Genomic DNA, 17,658 nt, shown 5'->3' with positions numbered 1-17,658 from the left:
GCACTGGTGAGGCTGCACCTCAAACACTGCATTCAGTTTTGGGCCCCTCACTACAGGAAAGACATGGAGGTGCTGGAGTGTGTTCAGAGAAGGGCAACCAAGCTGGTGAGGGGCCTGGAGCACAAGTCTTATGAGGAGCAGCTGAGGGAACTGGGGCTGTTTAGTCTGGAGAGAAAGAGGCTGAGGGGAGACCTTATCACTCTCTACAACTACATGAAAAGAGGTTGTAGTGAGGTGGGTACTGGTCCCTTCTATCAAGTAGCTAGTGATAGGATGAGAGGAAATGGCCTCAAGTTGTGCCAGGGGAGGTTTAGATTGGATATTAGAAAAAAATTCTTCACCGAAAGGGTTGTCAAGCATTGGAACAGGCTGCCCAGGGAAGTGGTGGAGTCACCATCCCTGGAGGTGGTAAAAAACTACATAGATGTGGCACTTCAGGACATGGTTTAGTGTGCATGGTGGTCTTGGGTTGATGGTTGGACTTGATGATCTTAGAGGTCTTTTCCAAACTTAATGATTCCATTCTATTCTATTCTATTCATTCAGCAATGCAGGGTCAACTGGATCATAGAATCATAGAATGGTTCGGGTTGGAAGGGACCTTTAAAGGTCATCTAGTCCAACCCCCCTGCAATGAGCAGGGACATCTTCCACTAGATCAGTTTGCTCGGAGCCCCTTGCAGCCTGACCTTGAATGTTTCCAGGGATGGGGCATCTACCACCTCTCTGGGGAACCTGTCCCAGTGTTTCACCACCCTCATTGTAAAAAATTTCTTCCTTATATCTAGTCTGAATCTGCCTTCTTTTAGTTTAAAACCATTATGTCTTGTGCTATCACTACAGGCCCTGCTAAAAAGTCTGTCTCCATCTTTCTTATAAGCCCCCTTTAAGCATTGAAAGGCTGCAATAAGGTATACCCACAGTCTTCTCTGCTTCAGGCTGAACAATCCCAACTCTCTCAGACTGTTAGAGAGGTGTTCCATCCCTCTGATCATTTTTGTGGCTCTCCTCTAGACCCGCTCCAACAGGTCCATGTCTTTCCTGTACTGATTAAAGGCATTTGGGGAGCTGTCACAGGCTAGAGTTAGTGTAACACAGCTGATAGGACCTCTATGCATAGGAGTTGAGCATCCCAAAGATGACACTAATGTCTGTCTAATGTGGGGAGTAAGGAGATGACAGAGAAGAGGAAGGAACCCATCCTGCTCTCCGCACACCACTGGGAGAAGGGGATGCTCTGCACAGGAGCAGAAGTTACTTTCAAATGTCATGATGTTAGTATTTCTTGAAATGCCTCCAAAAGCTTGTGGAGACATCAGCAAAGCTTAGCCAGAGTTACCGCTTCTAGCAATTTCTTGTTGTACCAGAGTTTGTCATTTGGGGCACTGCAGTCCAGGTCAGTCTCCTCTCACCTATGATGTGGGGAGGGAGAAGATATGGCTGCATGTGGGCATCCTGCCCGGGAACAGGATGATGGCAGTGTTAAGAAAAGATCAAACAAAGGCTAGCATGTGCTACAGCTTTGCAGATTTCAGAGCTGACTTAAGCCAAGAGCTTTTCTGACACAGGTTAGCATGTCCTGCACTGTCACTGCTTGGCCGTTCCTGGCTTGCATTGGGGGCTGCCAAAACGCCAGTTATGTGATGGTTTTGTGAAAGTAGCTGGAATCGGCTGGACCAGGCACACAGCAGAGGCACATGGAGGGAGACACCAGAGCCTGAGCTGCCTTCCCCTGTGCTCTGGGATGGTCTTTTCCATCCTGAGTTACACAGACCCATCATCCCAGTACAGTGGAGTCAGTCCCACAGCTAGTCCAGGCCGAGTAAGACATGAGATGGGTCAGCTGCTAAATTTGTCAGACTAAACCCCAGATTAGACCAACATTTAAGTCAGAGCAGTTAGTTGATGAGTATTTCATTGTGAAGCCCTCACAGAATATCAAAGGGTCTAAATTGCAATGCCCTGAGGTTAGACAAAAAAGCTCAAAGAAACACAAAGCAGAAAACCTGAGCATCTCTGACAGAGGACTTCAGGGACAGGTAACAAAGAAAAGCAATCAGTATATGGACTATGTGATAAAACATTATCGTGGTTTAACCCCAACCAGCAACTAAGCACCACGCAGCCGCTTGTTCACCTCCACCTCACCCAGTGGGATGGGTGAGAAAATTGGGGAAAAAAAAGTAAAACTTGTGGGTTGATATAAGACCAGTTTAATAGGACAGAAAGGAAGAAAGTAATAATGATAATAATAACAATGATAATAAAATGACAACAATAATAATAATAAAAGATTTAGAATATACGAAACAAGTGATGCACAGTGCAATTGCTCACCACTTGCCAACCGATGCCCAGTTAGTTCCCGAGCAGCGATCTGCCCCTCCCCAGGCCAACTCCCCCCAGTTTATGTACTGGGCATGACATCACATGGTGTGGAATATTCCTTTGGCCAGTTTGGGTCAGCTGTCCTGGCTGTGTCCCCTCCCAACTTCTTGTGCCCCTCCAGCCTTCTTGCTGGCTGGGAACGAGAAGCTGAAAAATCCTTGACTTAGTCTAAACACTGCTTAGCAACAACTGAAAACATCAGTGTGTTATCAACATTATTCTCATGCTAAATCCAAAACATAATGCTGTACCAACTACTAGAAAGAAAATTAACTCTATCTATTCCAATATTCTTGGAAAACATACATATGCAAGAAGTTGAATAGTATTTGTCCTGACAAAAAGGTAAGAGTGCGGCACTGGGGGGAAAATAACTGGAAGTGATCCTCATTAAAGAAAAACACGAGAGAGGGATGTGCTCACTAGCTGGTTATAGCACTGCTGAAGGGTGTTCAGGGAAATGTCAAGAGCAAAGTTTTTTCCCTTTTTGCTGCCAGAGCCCAGTTAAGATCTGTTTGTGGAAGACTGTAAGCAACATAACTGATCGGCAAGTAAATGAGAGGTCTTTAATGCCTGCCAAGCCTCCTGGATCATTTCACTTTAAAGGCTCTAAAGTGCCTAGGACTTCTGACAGATGAAAGCAGAATTGGTTCATTTGTTGAATGCAAACTGAAATCTCTCAAAAACGTTAAGTCCCATTGTAGGGTTAAAAAAAAATCCAGCTCAGAAGTCAGCCTGCAGATTTCTGCTGTGGAAGACAGAAAGCATAAGCTTCATTACTACAGAGCCAGGTTTCACATGCCAAGCCTGTAAGAGCATTTTACAGCTCCAGTGAGCAAAACACACTAGACCTGATGACAGAGAAAGTGATGTCTGTTGAGTTTCTTAAACGCCAAAGTTTGATTTGGTCCTTCAGGGGAGCTCAGGCTAGGAAATATGGAAAGCTAGGGACTGAAAGGTAGCTTGGAGAAACAGAAGAGGCAGTGCAAAGAGCTTACAGCAGTGCTGCATGAAGCAGCAAATACCTTCAGCAAGCACTGAGATTCGGGCAGTCCACACGCCCTACTGTGTAAAGTCTATAGATAAATCTTGGATATCTTGATAGCAAATGCTAGAAATAAGGAACCCATATATATGTAGGAACTAATAAAGAGGTCCAAATGTATTACGTTACAGGTCTCATCACACTGAGGAGTAGTCAGGACTACTCTGGATGAAGACTTTATTTTTATTATGGCAACATGTTTCTCTCCATACTCTGTGATCCTGCCTGCAGTACCACAGTATACAGTCCGTGGCAGAAATGGGGCCATAAAGCAGTTGCTGAGAGGTGGGGTAATGCTGTTGAGTTGATGATCTATAGGGAGCAGTCCTTATGGAGAGCTGCATATTGCACAGGAATTACAAGCTACCAACTGGAACAACAAATGGAGAATTACAAGGAAGACTTGTGCTCTGCCTGTGGATTAGGGAATTAATTTTATGCTACCTGTCCAGTTTACTTTGGCTTTGGAACAAATAAAATTGTAGTGTGCAAAGGAAATATTGGAACCTGGAAGCCTAGAAATATAGTTTTAGTTGTAACATCCAGTTATGTCATCTCATAAAGTATACACCCTTGCCCTGAACTGATGGGTCTATCTAGATTAAAAGCAAAATCTTTCCAGTCCTGAATAGGGAAATACACTGCTAGCTATATGTAAGTTAAATATCTCTGCTTGCTTCAGATTTTTTCACTAAAGGATCATTACATAAAATGCAAATATAACTTTCTGAGGAAGGGGAAGGGGGCTTGACAGTACAGCCTTTCTGGAAAGTTTTCCAGCATAGGATTAGGAACTATGGATGGTATTTCCATAAGCCCTTGTTTTTGGCCTGACTATGACTCCCAGAGAAGCTGATGGTAAATCTGCCATTGTATCCAAGAGGAACAGCCTTGAGACAGCACTGAGCAAACTGAAGATCCCAGCCTTTGACTCAGTAGTGTAAATATTTTGCCTTTATAAGCAGAGATTAGTAAATTCAGGGACGTTATTCAAAATGCAATTTGGTAGCTGCTTCACTGAGCAGTATCCATACACACTGAGCATACTTATCTCCCACGGTTTTAAACACTGCTTCGTGCCGTTAAGGAACAAGGACATAAATCACAAAAGCGACTGCACTCAGTGTCGTAGCGGGTAATCTCAGCACAAAGGAGACAAACGGGTCACAGACATATTATTTCCTTTGCACCCCTTATGATGATCCCCCCAAGGAAGGGTGCGTGGCTGTAGGGATGGGTGCTAGGAAATACGAACGCTGCTGTTGGCATAGGTGCTTGATTCTCCGTGAAAGCTAGTAGCACTGGTCTCCCATGTTGTCGATGTGCTGTTTTTAATGAGAATGGAGAAGAGCTGTGGAGAAAAAAGTAAATCCCTGTTCATGTTCAAAGTCAGAAATATTGTTGTGTATGGAGTGAACTTGATCCACTCAGTAGAGAGTCCCTGGCTGAAAAGGTATCCAATAAAGATGTTCAGATCTGCTTAACTGAGCTGGAGAGTGGATTTTCTGTAGTTGTCTATCCAACATACATAGCAAAGATCAGAAGAGTGCAACATATCTTACCTTGTAGCTACAGGAGAAGCCAGAGTGGCTTAGATATCCATAGACACTGTTACCCACAAAATGCTTCATGCACTCAGTCCTGAAGGAAGAAATGGGATTTCAGACTGACGTTTTAGGCAGTCAGGAAAATATACTTTCCTGAAACACTTCATTTGAGTAAAGCAGCCTACAGACCCATACCAGTATTCATCTGAGTACTCTGCCTCAGCTAGGAAGTTATCCCGCCTTATTACTGAAGGTTGGAATTTAATTAGATGAAGGATTTAAAACAATTTCTTGATCTTAAAAAATGGCTATAATTTTTTATTTTGAGAGTTGTCAGGATTCCATATCTGGCTTAAAAATGCAATAATGGAACTTGACAAAGATTTCAGTTCAGAGGAAGTCCCTGACTTGAAATTTGTGTGTCTGGAGACTCTACTTACACCTGATGAACAGAAGTAGAGGTCAGCTGGCATGGTAATGTAAAATGCAGAACATCATTGCAAAGTTGTCATCTGCAACTTTGTGGGGGAAGAATGAGAACTATTTACAGTTTTAATACTTGGAGCTCTTCCCCCAACGAGCTGGTAACATTGTGGCATGCCAAATTGATATTTTGCTTAAATATTTGCTCCTGCTGCAAGATCTGACCATACAGTTACACTCAACCTGCCTAAAGTATTAGCTGAAGAACTACCTTTCATGTCACACACTAGGTTAAATCCTGTTCATTGACTTCTCTGGGTGTCCAAGACAGCATTAAGAAGCCCATCCATCTCTGTACTTTGGTCTGACAGACACTTGCCTCAATGAGTTTTTGCAACAGAAAACATTTGTTGGGAAAAAACCAAGAAGCCAAAGATCCAGAGCAAAGACAACTGGCTGGAGAGAAATCATCAGAAAACCCATATGACAGAAAGGGATGAACAGTACCAGAGGCTTTTGGTCTTTCTATCTGCTGTACAGTTTTGGAGAGCAGTGCAAAAGTGGCAAGGCATTAATTTGAGAAATGGCCTGAGCTTATTTATTCTCATTCATCTTAGGACTTGATAGATGCAGAGGAAGTCTGCCACTAGTCCACCAAAGTGACTTATATGAGATGGGATCGCTCCCTAATTTAATTTATTTTAATGGAAGCTTTGGTGATATCTGCCCTTGGCAGGAGTGCACACTGGTGAAGCACCTGAAAGAGGCAACATCTCCCCACCTAAAACTGAGAAATTGATATATCTGAGCTGGGCTGAGCTGATCTTATTCCTTTTAGTTTGCTTACGCACTTCCCATCAGACCTGCTGACACTGACAGCCCAGGAGAGCCTGTCAGCTTCAGTCATGCCTTAGGTTCTTCGTGAATCACTGCTCTGGCTGCTGGAGCCATCACTCATGGATTTATGGAGCCTTCTCATTATTCTGGAGACAAACTCTGGATTTTGAACTGGGACTTGAAATGATAACCACAGCTGGTGTCAATACCACAAGCATGTGTGTGTCATCAGCAAGTGTGATACTCCACTCGAAGTTCACAGTAGGGAAAAGAAACAAGGAAACCTCTCCCAATCACATCTGCTGGCAGAAAGCAAGAAGAGATGAAAGGAATTACTGCACAACCCGCATGTGAACAGGAGATCAGCATCCACCACAGGTTTCCATGAAACCTGGATTTCTGTTTCAGTGCGGCCACTTGTTTTCCTGTATGGTCATGGCAATCTTCTGTCAACTTTCTTCTGAGGTGACACTTTGCATCCAATCCTGTTCATCTTCAGCCCAGATTCACTTCCTTGGCTCCATTTGCCTGCATTGAACGTGAATTCAGGATCCTCCAGAAACAAGTATCCAGCAGTCCTTTGAGTCAAAAACCCTGGCTAAAAACCACAATAACTGTCCAATGAATTCCTCTTCCTTAAAATCGATGTTAATGCTACCATGACCCAGAAAGAGAAGCATTTGTCAGATCAAGCAGTAACAATCAGATGTCAGGGGAACAGGAAAAGCCGACCTCCAGATGCGGTGTGGAAGAGCCGTCTGCAGGAGCGCATAACGGGAACGTGAAAACCACCTTCCTTTGGGAACAGTCGGACACGGAGCCCTGCTCTGCTGGTTCCTCCTTGACGCGGCTGGAAATCAGACAGAAGAAGGATAGTACTGCCTTAACCCAAAGCAGCTGAAAAAGGATTTCATTTACACCTTGGCATTTCCATGGATTGTTTGAGCACAGGAATGACAAAGTGGTGTTGCATAACTCCAGAGAGTAAACTTTCTGGACAACATCCAATTACATTCTTCTGAATAAACTTATAAGTACCCCTTTCCCCCTGAGCTGGAAAAAACCCCTTGTCCCAGTCCTTGGGTGTGATGCAGGGCAGAGCCGAGGTGCTGGGGACCAAGCGCTGCATCTTACACCAGACCCTGCGCTTGACCTAGTCACCGACTGCCGAGCGCTGCTTTATCCTCTCACCGTTCAAGGACTCTAGCAATTTCCATATGGTTTGTACTCCTGCCAAGGACTGTAACTTGATTTTTTTCTGATGTCTGATTAATCTCAGCTTTTGCTCTATGACTTTCTGCCTCCGAAGGAATTCCCTCTGCATGCCAGCACTAGTGCCCGGTCAGAGGCACTGGTGATGGCCGTCAATCTCCTCTCTTCTTCACTGCACTGTCACCCTGTGCACCAACAGTGATGTTTTTCTTTCTGGATGGATGCCACCCCTGGGATTTCTCCCCATTAGCCCACCTCAGGAGGGAGAGGCTGAAACTCTTCCAAAAATAGTTCCAGTGGCTACTCATACCCCTGATCTCCAAGAGACTGAGCTTGTTTTCCCTCCCCAACACATACAGACCTTCCTCAACAAAGAACCCGGGGTTTCCTGGGGGTTTGGGCATGCAGGGAAGGGACAGGATGGGGCAGGGAAGCTGGGATGGGATGGTGGGGAAGAGAGCGGGGTCTGCACTCTCCTGCGTTGCAAATGCTGGCTGCTCTCTGGCCTTTGGAGAGGGGGAGAGATGGGGCAGAACCACAGCTGTGGGGATGTGGTGCTGCCTCGGGCACATTTCCTCTCACCAAAATGGCAGCCAAGGGGCTATTTGCCTAGGGAACTGATTTCTTGGTTTTGGGGGTTTTTTTTCCACCATGAAAAAGCAAACCCAAGCACCCCTGCCCGTGCTGTGGGACCGAGCCCAGCAGGCTAGCCTGGCTTGCCTCCCATAAGGGGAGCATCAAGCTATTTATAAAGATGCTTCCTTTTATCTCTGCCCAATAGGCCCATTTTCCTTCTGAAACCTGCAGGGGAGCCAGTCACGGTGTACACTTTGGTGAGAAAAGCTCTGTTGAACAGAGAATCACCCCAAAATATAAGTACTGCTCTGGCACACGCCTTGTGTCTGATAAAAGCTTGAGCTCAGACATTCGTGGCATCTTGAAGTTTTGCGGATGGAAATCCTGGCCAAGCCACCTACCACCCACCACCCTGGGGGTTTGTACGATGGCTACGGGATTTGCCTCTAGGCTTTGCTTGCCAGTGGTTCGCTTGGGGGGCGCGGTATCATGCAGGTAAATACAGTGAATGTATTTTTCTTTTACTGTAGGGGGGCTGCAGAGGACGGGGGGACCTGATCCCGCGTTCAGACTCTCCGGAGGCTGCTGCAACCACTGGCCCTTGGCACAGCAAAGGCACCACAGCGTTAATGTTGTTTTAGAGAAATAATGGCTACAAACCTTGTTGCTCAATTGGTAGCAATCGGAAAGCAAAGCTTGGGTTTTAATAAAACCTGAGTTTGGCAAATCTGAGGTGGAAGTGCAGATCTGCCTAAATTCCCCATAGTTTCCCACCTTTGAAGGGTTTGCGAGTTGTGTTGCCTTCAGCCTGCTGGAAAAGCAAGGGGAAAAGGCATCCCTGAGCAAAATTCTTTCCCTGAAATATGTTTCAACTTGCTCTCTTCTGATGATTGCAGTATCCCCCTCCCTGACACTGCTATCACCGCCACAGTGTGTACGTACAGATGATGCTACTGAAATGTATATGTGATTGACTTCAAAGCACTGAGCAAGTGCATGTGTAATCAAGTGTGGTGAATGAGTCTGAATCAGTCTTGACATGGCTTTCCTCGCCGGCCTGGCCTGGGTGCCTAGACAAGGTTTTTATTCTCATTGCTTTCTGATATGATAGAGCTCCTCTAGCTGACTTTTTTTTTAACCTCCTCTGACATTTAGGGCTTGTCTATAGTGGGGATTTAATTCAAATTATTCGAGGATGTGAATTTAGAGAGGAATAATTATTCTTGATTAACTCCCCATGTGGACAGTCTTGTTCCAAAATAAAAGTGCTTTATTTCAAATGGGTTTAACTGACTCCAAGATAATCAGTAGGTTGTTTTCTCTAAGAAAAAGAGAAAGGAAGGATACAAAATGGAGAATATTCTTTCCTCTTCAATTTGTTGAAAAATGCAGGGACTTTTGAACGTTATGAAAGTTTTAGCTGAAAATTGCTGTATGATATTACGTATAATTTGCACCTCTGATAAACTGCATGCTGTTAAAATTATTGTTCCATGAAAATAATTACACAGCAGCCAACATAATTAGACAAGCAACACAAAATCGGAGGCAGAAATGTAGGATGAGACTCTGACTGGGAGGGCTGTTTGTAGGGAGGTTGCTCTGAAGTGTATTTTATTCTGTACACACACTGGCATCCAGCCTGATTTGCTGGAACCAAAACTGATTACAGAATGTAACAAGCCTCACAAAAGCTTAATAAAAAAAATTTCTCAGGTTTAGGATGAATTTTCTGTTCAAAAACAAGAAAAAAGATGAATCCCAGAATAATCAATACTCTGCCAGGGAAAATCAGAGATCGAGGTGCCAAAAAATGTCCAACAACCCCAATGGTGGGGGCACTGATGCTGCTGATGCCCGTGGTACCCAAAAGGGAGAGCTGGAGTTAGGCAGGGCTCTGGCTGCCAAGTGTCACACATGGGCTCAGGCACTGATCTTGTATCGTCCATATTATTGAATTGATCTCATCCCAGATATCACTATTTAAGAGTATTAAGGTATTTGTCTGGAGACAGTGCAGGATACAGTGAGCACTTTAGGGTGAAGAGTGTTTAGCATGGATCCAGACACAACTCGTGTCATACCTTTTGACTATGGGGCAGGGAACTGGTCCTAGCCTTGTTGGTTACCAGCACAGACTTGCCCACCTAACCTCCTCTTTCTAAATAACTGCTCTGTCTAGGTGGCAGTCCAGCCTTGCACATGAATGACCTCCTGGAACTGAAAAGCTTGCCCTTATGAAATTGTTATCAGAGCTGGTTCATGTGATTCTTCCAAAAACTGTCATCATCAGCAAATCAGTGTTTTCTGAATTAAAAAAAAAAAACAAAAAACCCCAACCTAAAAAATTCAAGACTCTTGTGTGATTCAGTAGATGGCAAATCTTAATCTGGGGCTGACCAGACAGTAGGAGCTACCAGTACCGGCCTGCTGGAAAACATGAAGCACAGGCTTTTCTTAGCTTCCTTTTTTTTGTTTGTTTTGTTTCTTTCCAGTGTAGGATGGAGAACCTTTGAAAGACTTCTTCTTTTCTTTCCTGGGGCAGGAAACCATTTGCCACCCAGTAGCAATTTGCAGTGAAGCAGTGAGAGCCAGCCCCTGGATTGCAGCTCTGATTTTGAGAACACATAGGAGCACGCTGGGATTGTGATAATACAGAGGTCTACAGGGTGGCTCATGTGCATAAAAACATGCAGAACTCTGCAGAAACAGAGCCTAGAATTGAAACTCCTGCAATCACACCAAGGGAAATGGGAATCTTAAATTTAAAGCTTCCAGAGGAGGTTTTAATTTGCTTTTCTGGCATTGCTTTCAATGCTGGGTTTCACTGACCCAGTGACTTTCTTTGCCAAAGTGGAAGAGCAATCAATAGACAGGAGAAAATTATGACACTCTTTTAAAACCAGTTCTACATGTTACACAGTTAACAGCTCAGATGAAAAGAGAAACCCTATGTCCACATCTATCCATTCCCTACATCCACTTCAAGGTCCATTATGAACCCCTACTCACTCATACCAAGCCAAACCTTTCCCTTCTTGTTGAAGAGCAATATCCTAATAAAATGCATTCCTTTAATTGTCCAACCCATCAGACCAAAACAGATCATGGCCAAAAACCCTAGAAAGACAAAAGAAATTACATTTTTTAAAACACTGAAGCAGCTTGAGCTTCCTAAACCTGACGGCCGTGGGAGACATGGGTTATGTAGGGAGTGTGGGCAGGTAGGCTTCACTGCACATCTCACCATCCTGGTCACCTTTGCCAGGTCCAGAACGAGCAGAAGCAACCTCAGCCCTTCTCTAGCCCACACACCCCTAGCTCTTGGTGGGAGGGAAGGCGATGGGTGCACAGACCTCCCTGTGGGATGGAAATTGGATGTGGCAGATGCAAACATCTGAACTCAGGAGCTCAGGAAAGATCTCCAGTGCCACACTTCAGATATGGCATTAGTAACTTTGGGGACTTCCAGTAGAGCTTGGGCTCTCTTGGGCCTGAGCCATTCTGAAAATAGGACTTCAGGATGCTTTTGTAAATTTTAGTCAAGGTAAATTTATACTGAAGTCTAAATCCACAGTTAATTACAATGAAGTAGAAATTGTTCTGAAGAGATTAAGGATGAGCTTTTGAAGGAGGTCTCTGAATTTTAAGTAACCATTTCTCATTGAAAGTCACTGGGTTTGGGCATCTAACTCCCTTGCTCACTTTTGAAGATCCAAAACAGGGTCTAAAACCCACTCTGTTAACAAGTCAGCCAATATTTCTTTCCTGGGAAAGCAGTCTTCTGATATCCCAAAGTTAAGACAACAGGGGGCTACATTTTTTGTTTTATTCTCAAAGGCTAATACTGAAACAATATAGAAATCATTGTGAAAAATAAACTACTGCAATTTAGATACTTAGTTTTCAAATAAGTTGACAGGCATAGCAAGGAAATGTTTTTACCTCTGAAGAAATAAATGTAATGAAATACTGTTTAAATAATGTTTAAGTGATGTGATGAAAGATGGGTTCACGAACCCTCTGTTATGTTAACAATTAGCAGTGCAGGACATGGATTTTGTTTAAGAAATATGTACTGTTAATATTGGGGTCAACATATGAATAAACAGGAATGGCAGTATGCAATGCTGGAGTCAGACTTTATTAATGTACGCTCAGTTATCTGTGTTGCTTTACTTACCGTACCAAGTTCTACTGCAGTCAGGTCCTGTGTGTCTGTGTGTCCACAGGCAGGTGTGGGCACCCATTCATTCTCTTGCCCGCATCCAGACATCATTTGTGCGCTGAAATTACTTTCTTGCTCAACGTGAGGAAGGCACACACATATCAGCCCACTCCTGAAGGCTGACACCGACCACGCTGTTAGAGGCAGCAAGGCCCAAGGGTTGGGGTGCTGATTTGGGACCACCCCAGGAGCACCCCAGGAGCTATCGCTTGTTCTGCTATAGACTAACCATGTAATGCCAGGCAAGCCACTGTGTCCTCCTCTCACTTTCTCTTAGCTATTAATCTTACTTGACCTTAAGCTGGTCTCTTGCTGTTGGCAACAATGGTACCCTGAGCCTGAAGTTCTCACTGACAGTAAAGATAAACTTCTTGGAGCTGGACTTCAGAAGACTCAGACGTCTTAGCTTCCAATTCATCTCACCTCCTGCTGCCTTGGAAAGCTGTGGCCTCTTTCCAGATGTATCCTTGGACAGCTTGGTCAGCTTGGTCCTCAGTGCTTCTCAGTGATAGCTTGGGAATAGACATGTAAAGCCGGGCCTGAGAAGCATCATCTCGAGAAGGCTGCTGCTGTTTACAAAGAAGCTTTCATCTTCATTATGCCTTAAATACTCTCTTAAGCCTTTTAATTTACAGACAGCAATGATGGAAAAGTCCATTATCTGAGTCAACAACAATCCTCTGAAATATTTGCTGAATGACCTAGCTCACCAAATGTTTCCAGAGGCTTTTCTATTTACATTTGTCTAGTATGATCTCTATTTTCCATGCTGCAAAATATATAGAGTAAGCCAAGCTCTGCTCCTGGAAGTTGGCAATGTGAGGGCTTGATCCAGCAAAATGTTGACCACCCTCAGTTCCCACCACGGGCAATGGAAGTTGAAGGTATCCAGCACCCACAAGAAGCCCATGGACAGCAATGGACAGTATTTGGACCTCCAGTGCAATGCCTGATGAGATAATGGTCTGTTTCTAGGTAGAACATATATTCTCTCCCTCTCGTTCTCCCTTTTTCTTTCTCTGTCTTAATAATGTGTGTAGCTCTGATTTATTTTTTATCAGGATTAACAATGGAACAATACTGTTTCAAATATTAAAAAGGCAAAGAAATGTAGGTACTGAAAAGGAAGGAAAATACCTCAATTTCAAGCCTAAAGATTACTTTGGGTCCCAGAGGAAGCAGAAGCAATTTAGTGGCTGATACCCTTAGCAAGAAAAAAGGTTGTAAGATTAAGACCAACTGCTGTTTGGATAAGTGGTTGGTAATTGCACATATCAGCAATTATGTGCTGTCATATCATTTTTCTGTTACCTTACTCCTCTCTTGTGTGCCGTCAGGGTTTACTTGGAATGACCCTACATCTATGGTCCTCTTTGGATTCACCTTCGTAATGTCATACAACAGTGCCTTGCAAGTTCAAAGAAAAAAGAAGTCATTATTACAGGAGATGCCTGGTGGAGGTGCTCCTCTTCACAGATGTAGCTAGAGGCTACTGCTATAATAACCAGGCTTCCAGAAAGAGAAATAAAGAAAGGCCTCCTGAACCTGCAAAACCCCCTCTTTGTCCTCCAGCCTCACAGGGGGAGAAGTGGGTGTGTGGGGAGAGAGTTTGAGCAGGGAGAGGTTTGAGCAGGGTAGGAGAGGGCTGCCTCTGCGGGTGGTTCGGGTGCCATCCCACCCACGATGCTGCAGCACCTGACTCCGGGTTCACGCTGGGGGGTCTCGGTGGGAGCTGGGGGTCCCGAGGCTTGCTTGGTTGGGGCAGTACAGGTGACTATATTGAATCATTTTCAAATAAAAAGGGGGAGCTTGAGTTCACTGTATGTAGGCTGCTTGTAACTCCTGCCCCAGCTAGGGACATTTTGGGGGCTAATGGTGGCCCACCCTTGAGCTGAGCGGCGGGGTTCACTTCTGTAGCTTGTCAGAGGCTTTGCATCGCTCAGAAAAGCAAACACCATCAGAAACACCTTTTCTTTCACAGAAGTAACTGATTGCCCAATAAAGTGTCAAAAGATAACAAAGTCTGTTCCAGCTAAACTCATCTGTTCATTGCCTGAGGGAAGCCTCCAGCTTATATGGCACTGGGTACTCCCATGGAGCAGAAAATATTTAGCTTGCTAATCATATTCAGGCAGGACTTGTAGCTGCCGCTGTCTGCGGTGTGCCTACAGTATATATAGAGGGGACGGGTGGTAGCTGGCTTTCAGGTATCCCCGTACAGACCTGCAGCAACACCTCTGAGGTCAACGACTTCATAGGGATGTAAAGGAGAGCAGGGTTTTACACGGGGATCCCACCGCACAAGCAGAGTGAGTCCTGTCTCTGCAAGGGCCATCCATCATGGTGAGAGGCTCTGGGAAGGACCAGCAAACCACTGCGTCAGGCTGTGGGAGATGCCAAACCCAGCTGAACGCAGGAGTCTTAGCAGTGATAGCGAGGTGCCACCTAACAGCTCATGGAAGAGCTAATACCCTTTGAAAAGCAGATAAAAGATTCATCAGCACAGATGAAGATATGAGGGCTAGGGCTTAGACAGCCTGTAGCTCCTGCCAAGAAATTGTGTGGAAGGTAGAAATGAATTTAAAAGGTTGAGTGGGGGCCAGCAAGTCAGTAACTGAATAATCCCACCCAGATAGGAAACCAAAGCATAAACAAGAGTCTCCACATACTGACGAGTTAGCACTGGTTGCACTCTGGAAAGGATCCTAAAATAACAGAGATTCCTGGAGACAGAATAAACACATCTCTCAGTTGTCATCCTGAGCAGAGGGTAATTGCCTAGATGTCTGATTGACTCACTGCTAGAACTAAACACGTAGTTCTCTGACATGCTGTCACCTCCTTTGCTGTACGTTTGAGGTTTTTCAGCAAAGCACATCAGGAATCAAAGCAAATGTCCACAAGGAAAGATGCATCTTGACCTTGAACTTTAATCACCGGCAAAGGGCTGAAAATGTATTTAAAAGAAGTGAAGTTACTGCATTCCTGAGAGTGACATTTAACCTCGAAATTCCCTGGGGGCTTATGCACGTACGATCCAACCCCCCCAACAGAGGAACATGGAGTTGCAGCCCCTGTCTGAGGGCTGGGGAGTTGGTGCGTGGCTTTCTGAGCTCCCCAGTCAGACCATGAGATGGCCCTCAACTTTGCATCTGATCCCCATTTCCTTTCCCAGGGTTTCCTTCGGGTTTTCCTTCAGCACGACTTTTCCCAGTTTGTGGTGCTGGAAGAGACGGAGGAGCAAAGTTCCCAAGTTAGTCTTCCTTCTAGTTTTAGCAGATCTTTTACCCTGAACCTGAGTGCTTGATGCCTTCTCAAAGCCACCACAAGGCTCTTGGTTGGTGATTCTATTGAGCGCTGAGGCTGAGCAGTCCTGTCTACCCTACTCATGCTTTGCTCCTTTCCCACCTCAGAGCTAGTCTCAGTTTCAGCCATGTTAAACGTTTATTTATGTAAATGTAAGAGAACCTACCCAAAAGCCTTAACACTGGAACGTTAATATGAATTTTCAATAAGTCTGGGAAGTTGCAGGGTGCTGGACAACTGTCAACATAATACTGATTTTTCAAAAGTAAAATCACCTGGCCAAACCCTAGGCTGGCCCAGATCCTGGGAACAATGATGTGCTGGTTTAGGGTTCAATTCATAATAGATATAAAAAATAATACACTAAATGCAATGCAGTGTGAGTTCATGAAGGTACCTGTTTGCTAACTTGATATTATATTCTAACGTGTAACAGACTTCTATAAAATAAATTGCTTGGTACTCTGTGACAGCTTAGGTACTGAACACAAACAAAAATTAACCTGGCACATCATAGGTGAAGGGAAAATGTTTGAACAACAGGCCTTTAAAGGTAACTATAAAAGAAAACTACCAGTAGATTAAAGTAATTCTGAAAGAGTCCCGGTTCTAAGTCCTTGGTCTCATGTTATGCATTTGAGGAAAAAAACAAGATCATCATCAGAAGGCACAGACTTTGGATGTGTGATTAACAGCAAAAAGATAGATTACGGATGTGGGGTGATCTGCATCACCTGGTGAACTGCACATGGGCAATTGGTGTGGTCAGACACGAAGTAATTCCTCAGCAAACAAGGAATGCTGGATGAGCTTCCATGCAGGCTGCACTGGAACCAGCCACAAGTCAGCATGCAAAATGGGTAATGCAAAACCTGGGGAAAATCTGTGAGTGGCAGACTGGAGGAAGGAGGTCACATCACCTCCCACTGTGAGTCTGCTATGGTCCCTGCTGTGAAACTGCCTCCAGGACACCAGCCCAGCACGACCATCAGGTGATGGAGCAGGAGAGGCTCTGAGAAGCTCCACAAAAAGACGAGGAATCATGGCATGGGGTGGGTGGACGGGCAGCTGCTTCTTTTTCCACCCAGAAAAGGGACACTGGAAGCACAGGAGGGTGCAGGCATGTGGCGAGGCAGTGGAAACCATGCATCTCAAATCCGGGTTGGTGGCCCAAAGACGAGACTATCTTCTCTACCTCTCTGCGTTTGAGAATTCACCCTGGAGTGAACTGAATTCCAGGTCAGAGCAAGCTTGTGAGGCTGGTTTACAAACCTGTTCCCTCCCCTTGCCTCCAGCCTGTGCAGGAAAAAAGCGTTTTCTAACAGAAGCTTCAATGGAGCTATCACTTTGTGAGCACTGCAAATATATATATATATATATATATATGAAACAACTTGTCTAATACATGTTCAAGATAGAAGTTTGAGATGTCAGAGAATTTTATCTGAAAAAAACACGCATTCATGCACAAGAGGATAACTTCAAACCTATCTACCTATCTATTCAACTCCAAGCTCTAGGTAGATAGAGAAATCAAGTGGAAGCTAAAGCAGGCGGACACATGTAAAATGATTCCTGCAGGCAGAGAAGAACAGGATGTCCCTACAAGTACTACTAAACCGAGTTTTGGAGAGAAAAGCGGCAATTACCCAGCCTGTGTCTCCTGCCTTCACACGCACGACCTCGGGAGCGAAGTGATGTGCTCAGCTGAGACAGTCAAACGTGCCCCAGGGGCTGGGATGGCACACGTCTCCGCTGCAGCCAGCTCTTTTTCTACCCATGATGACCTACTCATATTTCTCTTTTCTTTTACTGTAGGAAGAATATTACAACAACCCCGGGAAAAACGTTGCAGGAAGGCGTGCAGCACAGACAGGAGGAACCCAGCCCAAGCAGAAGACCAGGTGTTCTGTCAGTGCTCCCTTGGTCTGATTTCATACCAGTGATGATCAAAAATAAGTCCAGCAATTTAAAACCAGTATAAATGGGTCCTAGCTTGGGCTCACCATACAGTGAATTCCCTTTTTCTCCAAAATTATATTTGTCTTTGTGCTGGTTTTGGCTGGGATAGACTTAATTTTCTTCATAGTAGCTAG

General features: G+C 44.7%; 1 protein-coding gene across 1 annotated transcript in view; it reads right to left on the bottom strand.

Annotated features, from left to right (window-relative positions):
- LOC104829042 (protein canopy homolog 1-like) overlaps positions 1-17,658 on the bottom strand; it is a 72,511-nt gene that overhangs the window by 21,589 nt on the left and 33,264 nt on the right. Inside the window, exon 2 of the mRNA XM_010563063.1 lies at positions 13,568-13,663. Coding sequence (XP_010561365.1) covers positions 13,568-13,663 — 96 coding nt within the window. The remainder of the gene's footprint in view (positions 1-13,567; positions 13,664-17,658) is intronic.

This window comes from Haliaeetus leucocephalus, unplaced genomic scaffold (assembly GCF_000737465.1).
Source record: "Haliaeetus leucocephalus isolate CR32 unplaced genomic scaffold, Haliaeetus_leucocephalus-4.0 Scaffold0, whole genome shotgun sequence".
Lineage (NCBI taxonomy): Eukaryota > Metazoa > Chordata > Aves > Accipitriformes > Accipitridae > Haliaeetus > Haliaeetus leucocephalus.
Note: the sequence above shows the minus strand (reverse complement) of the source record. Positions and strands in the feature narration are given on the sequence as shown.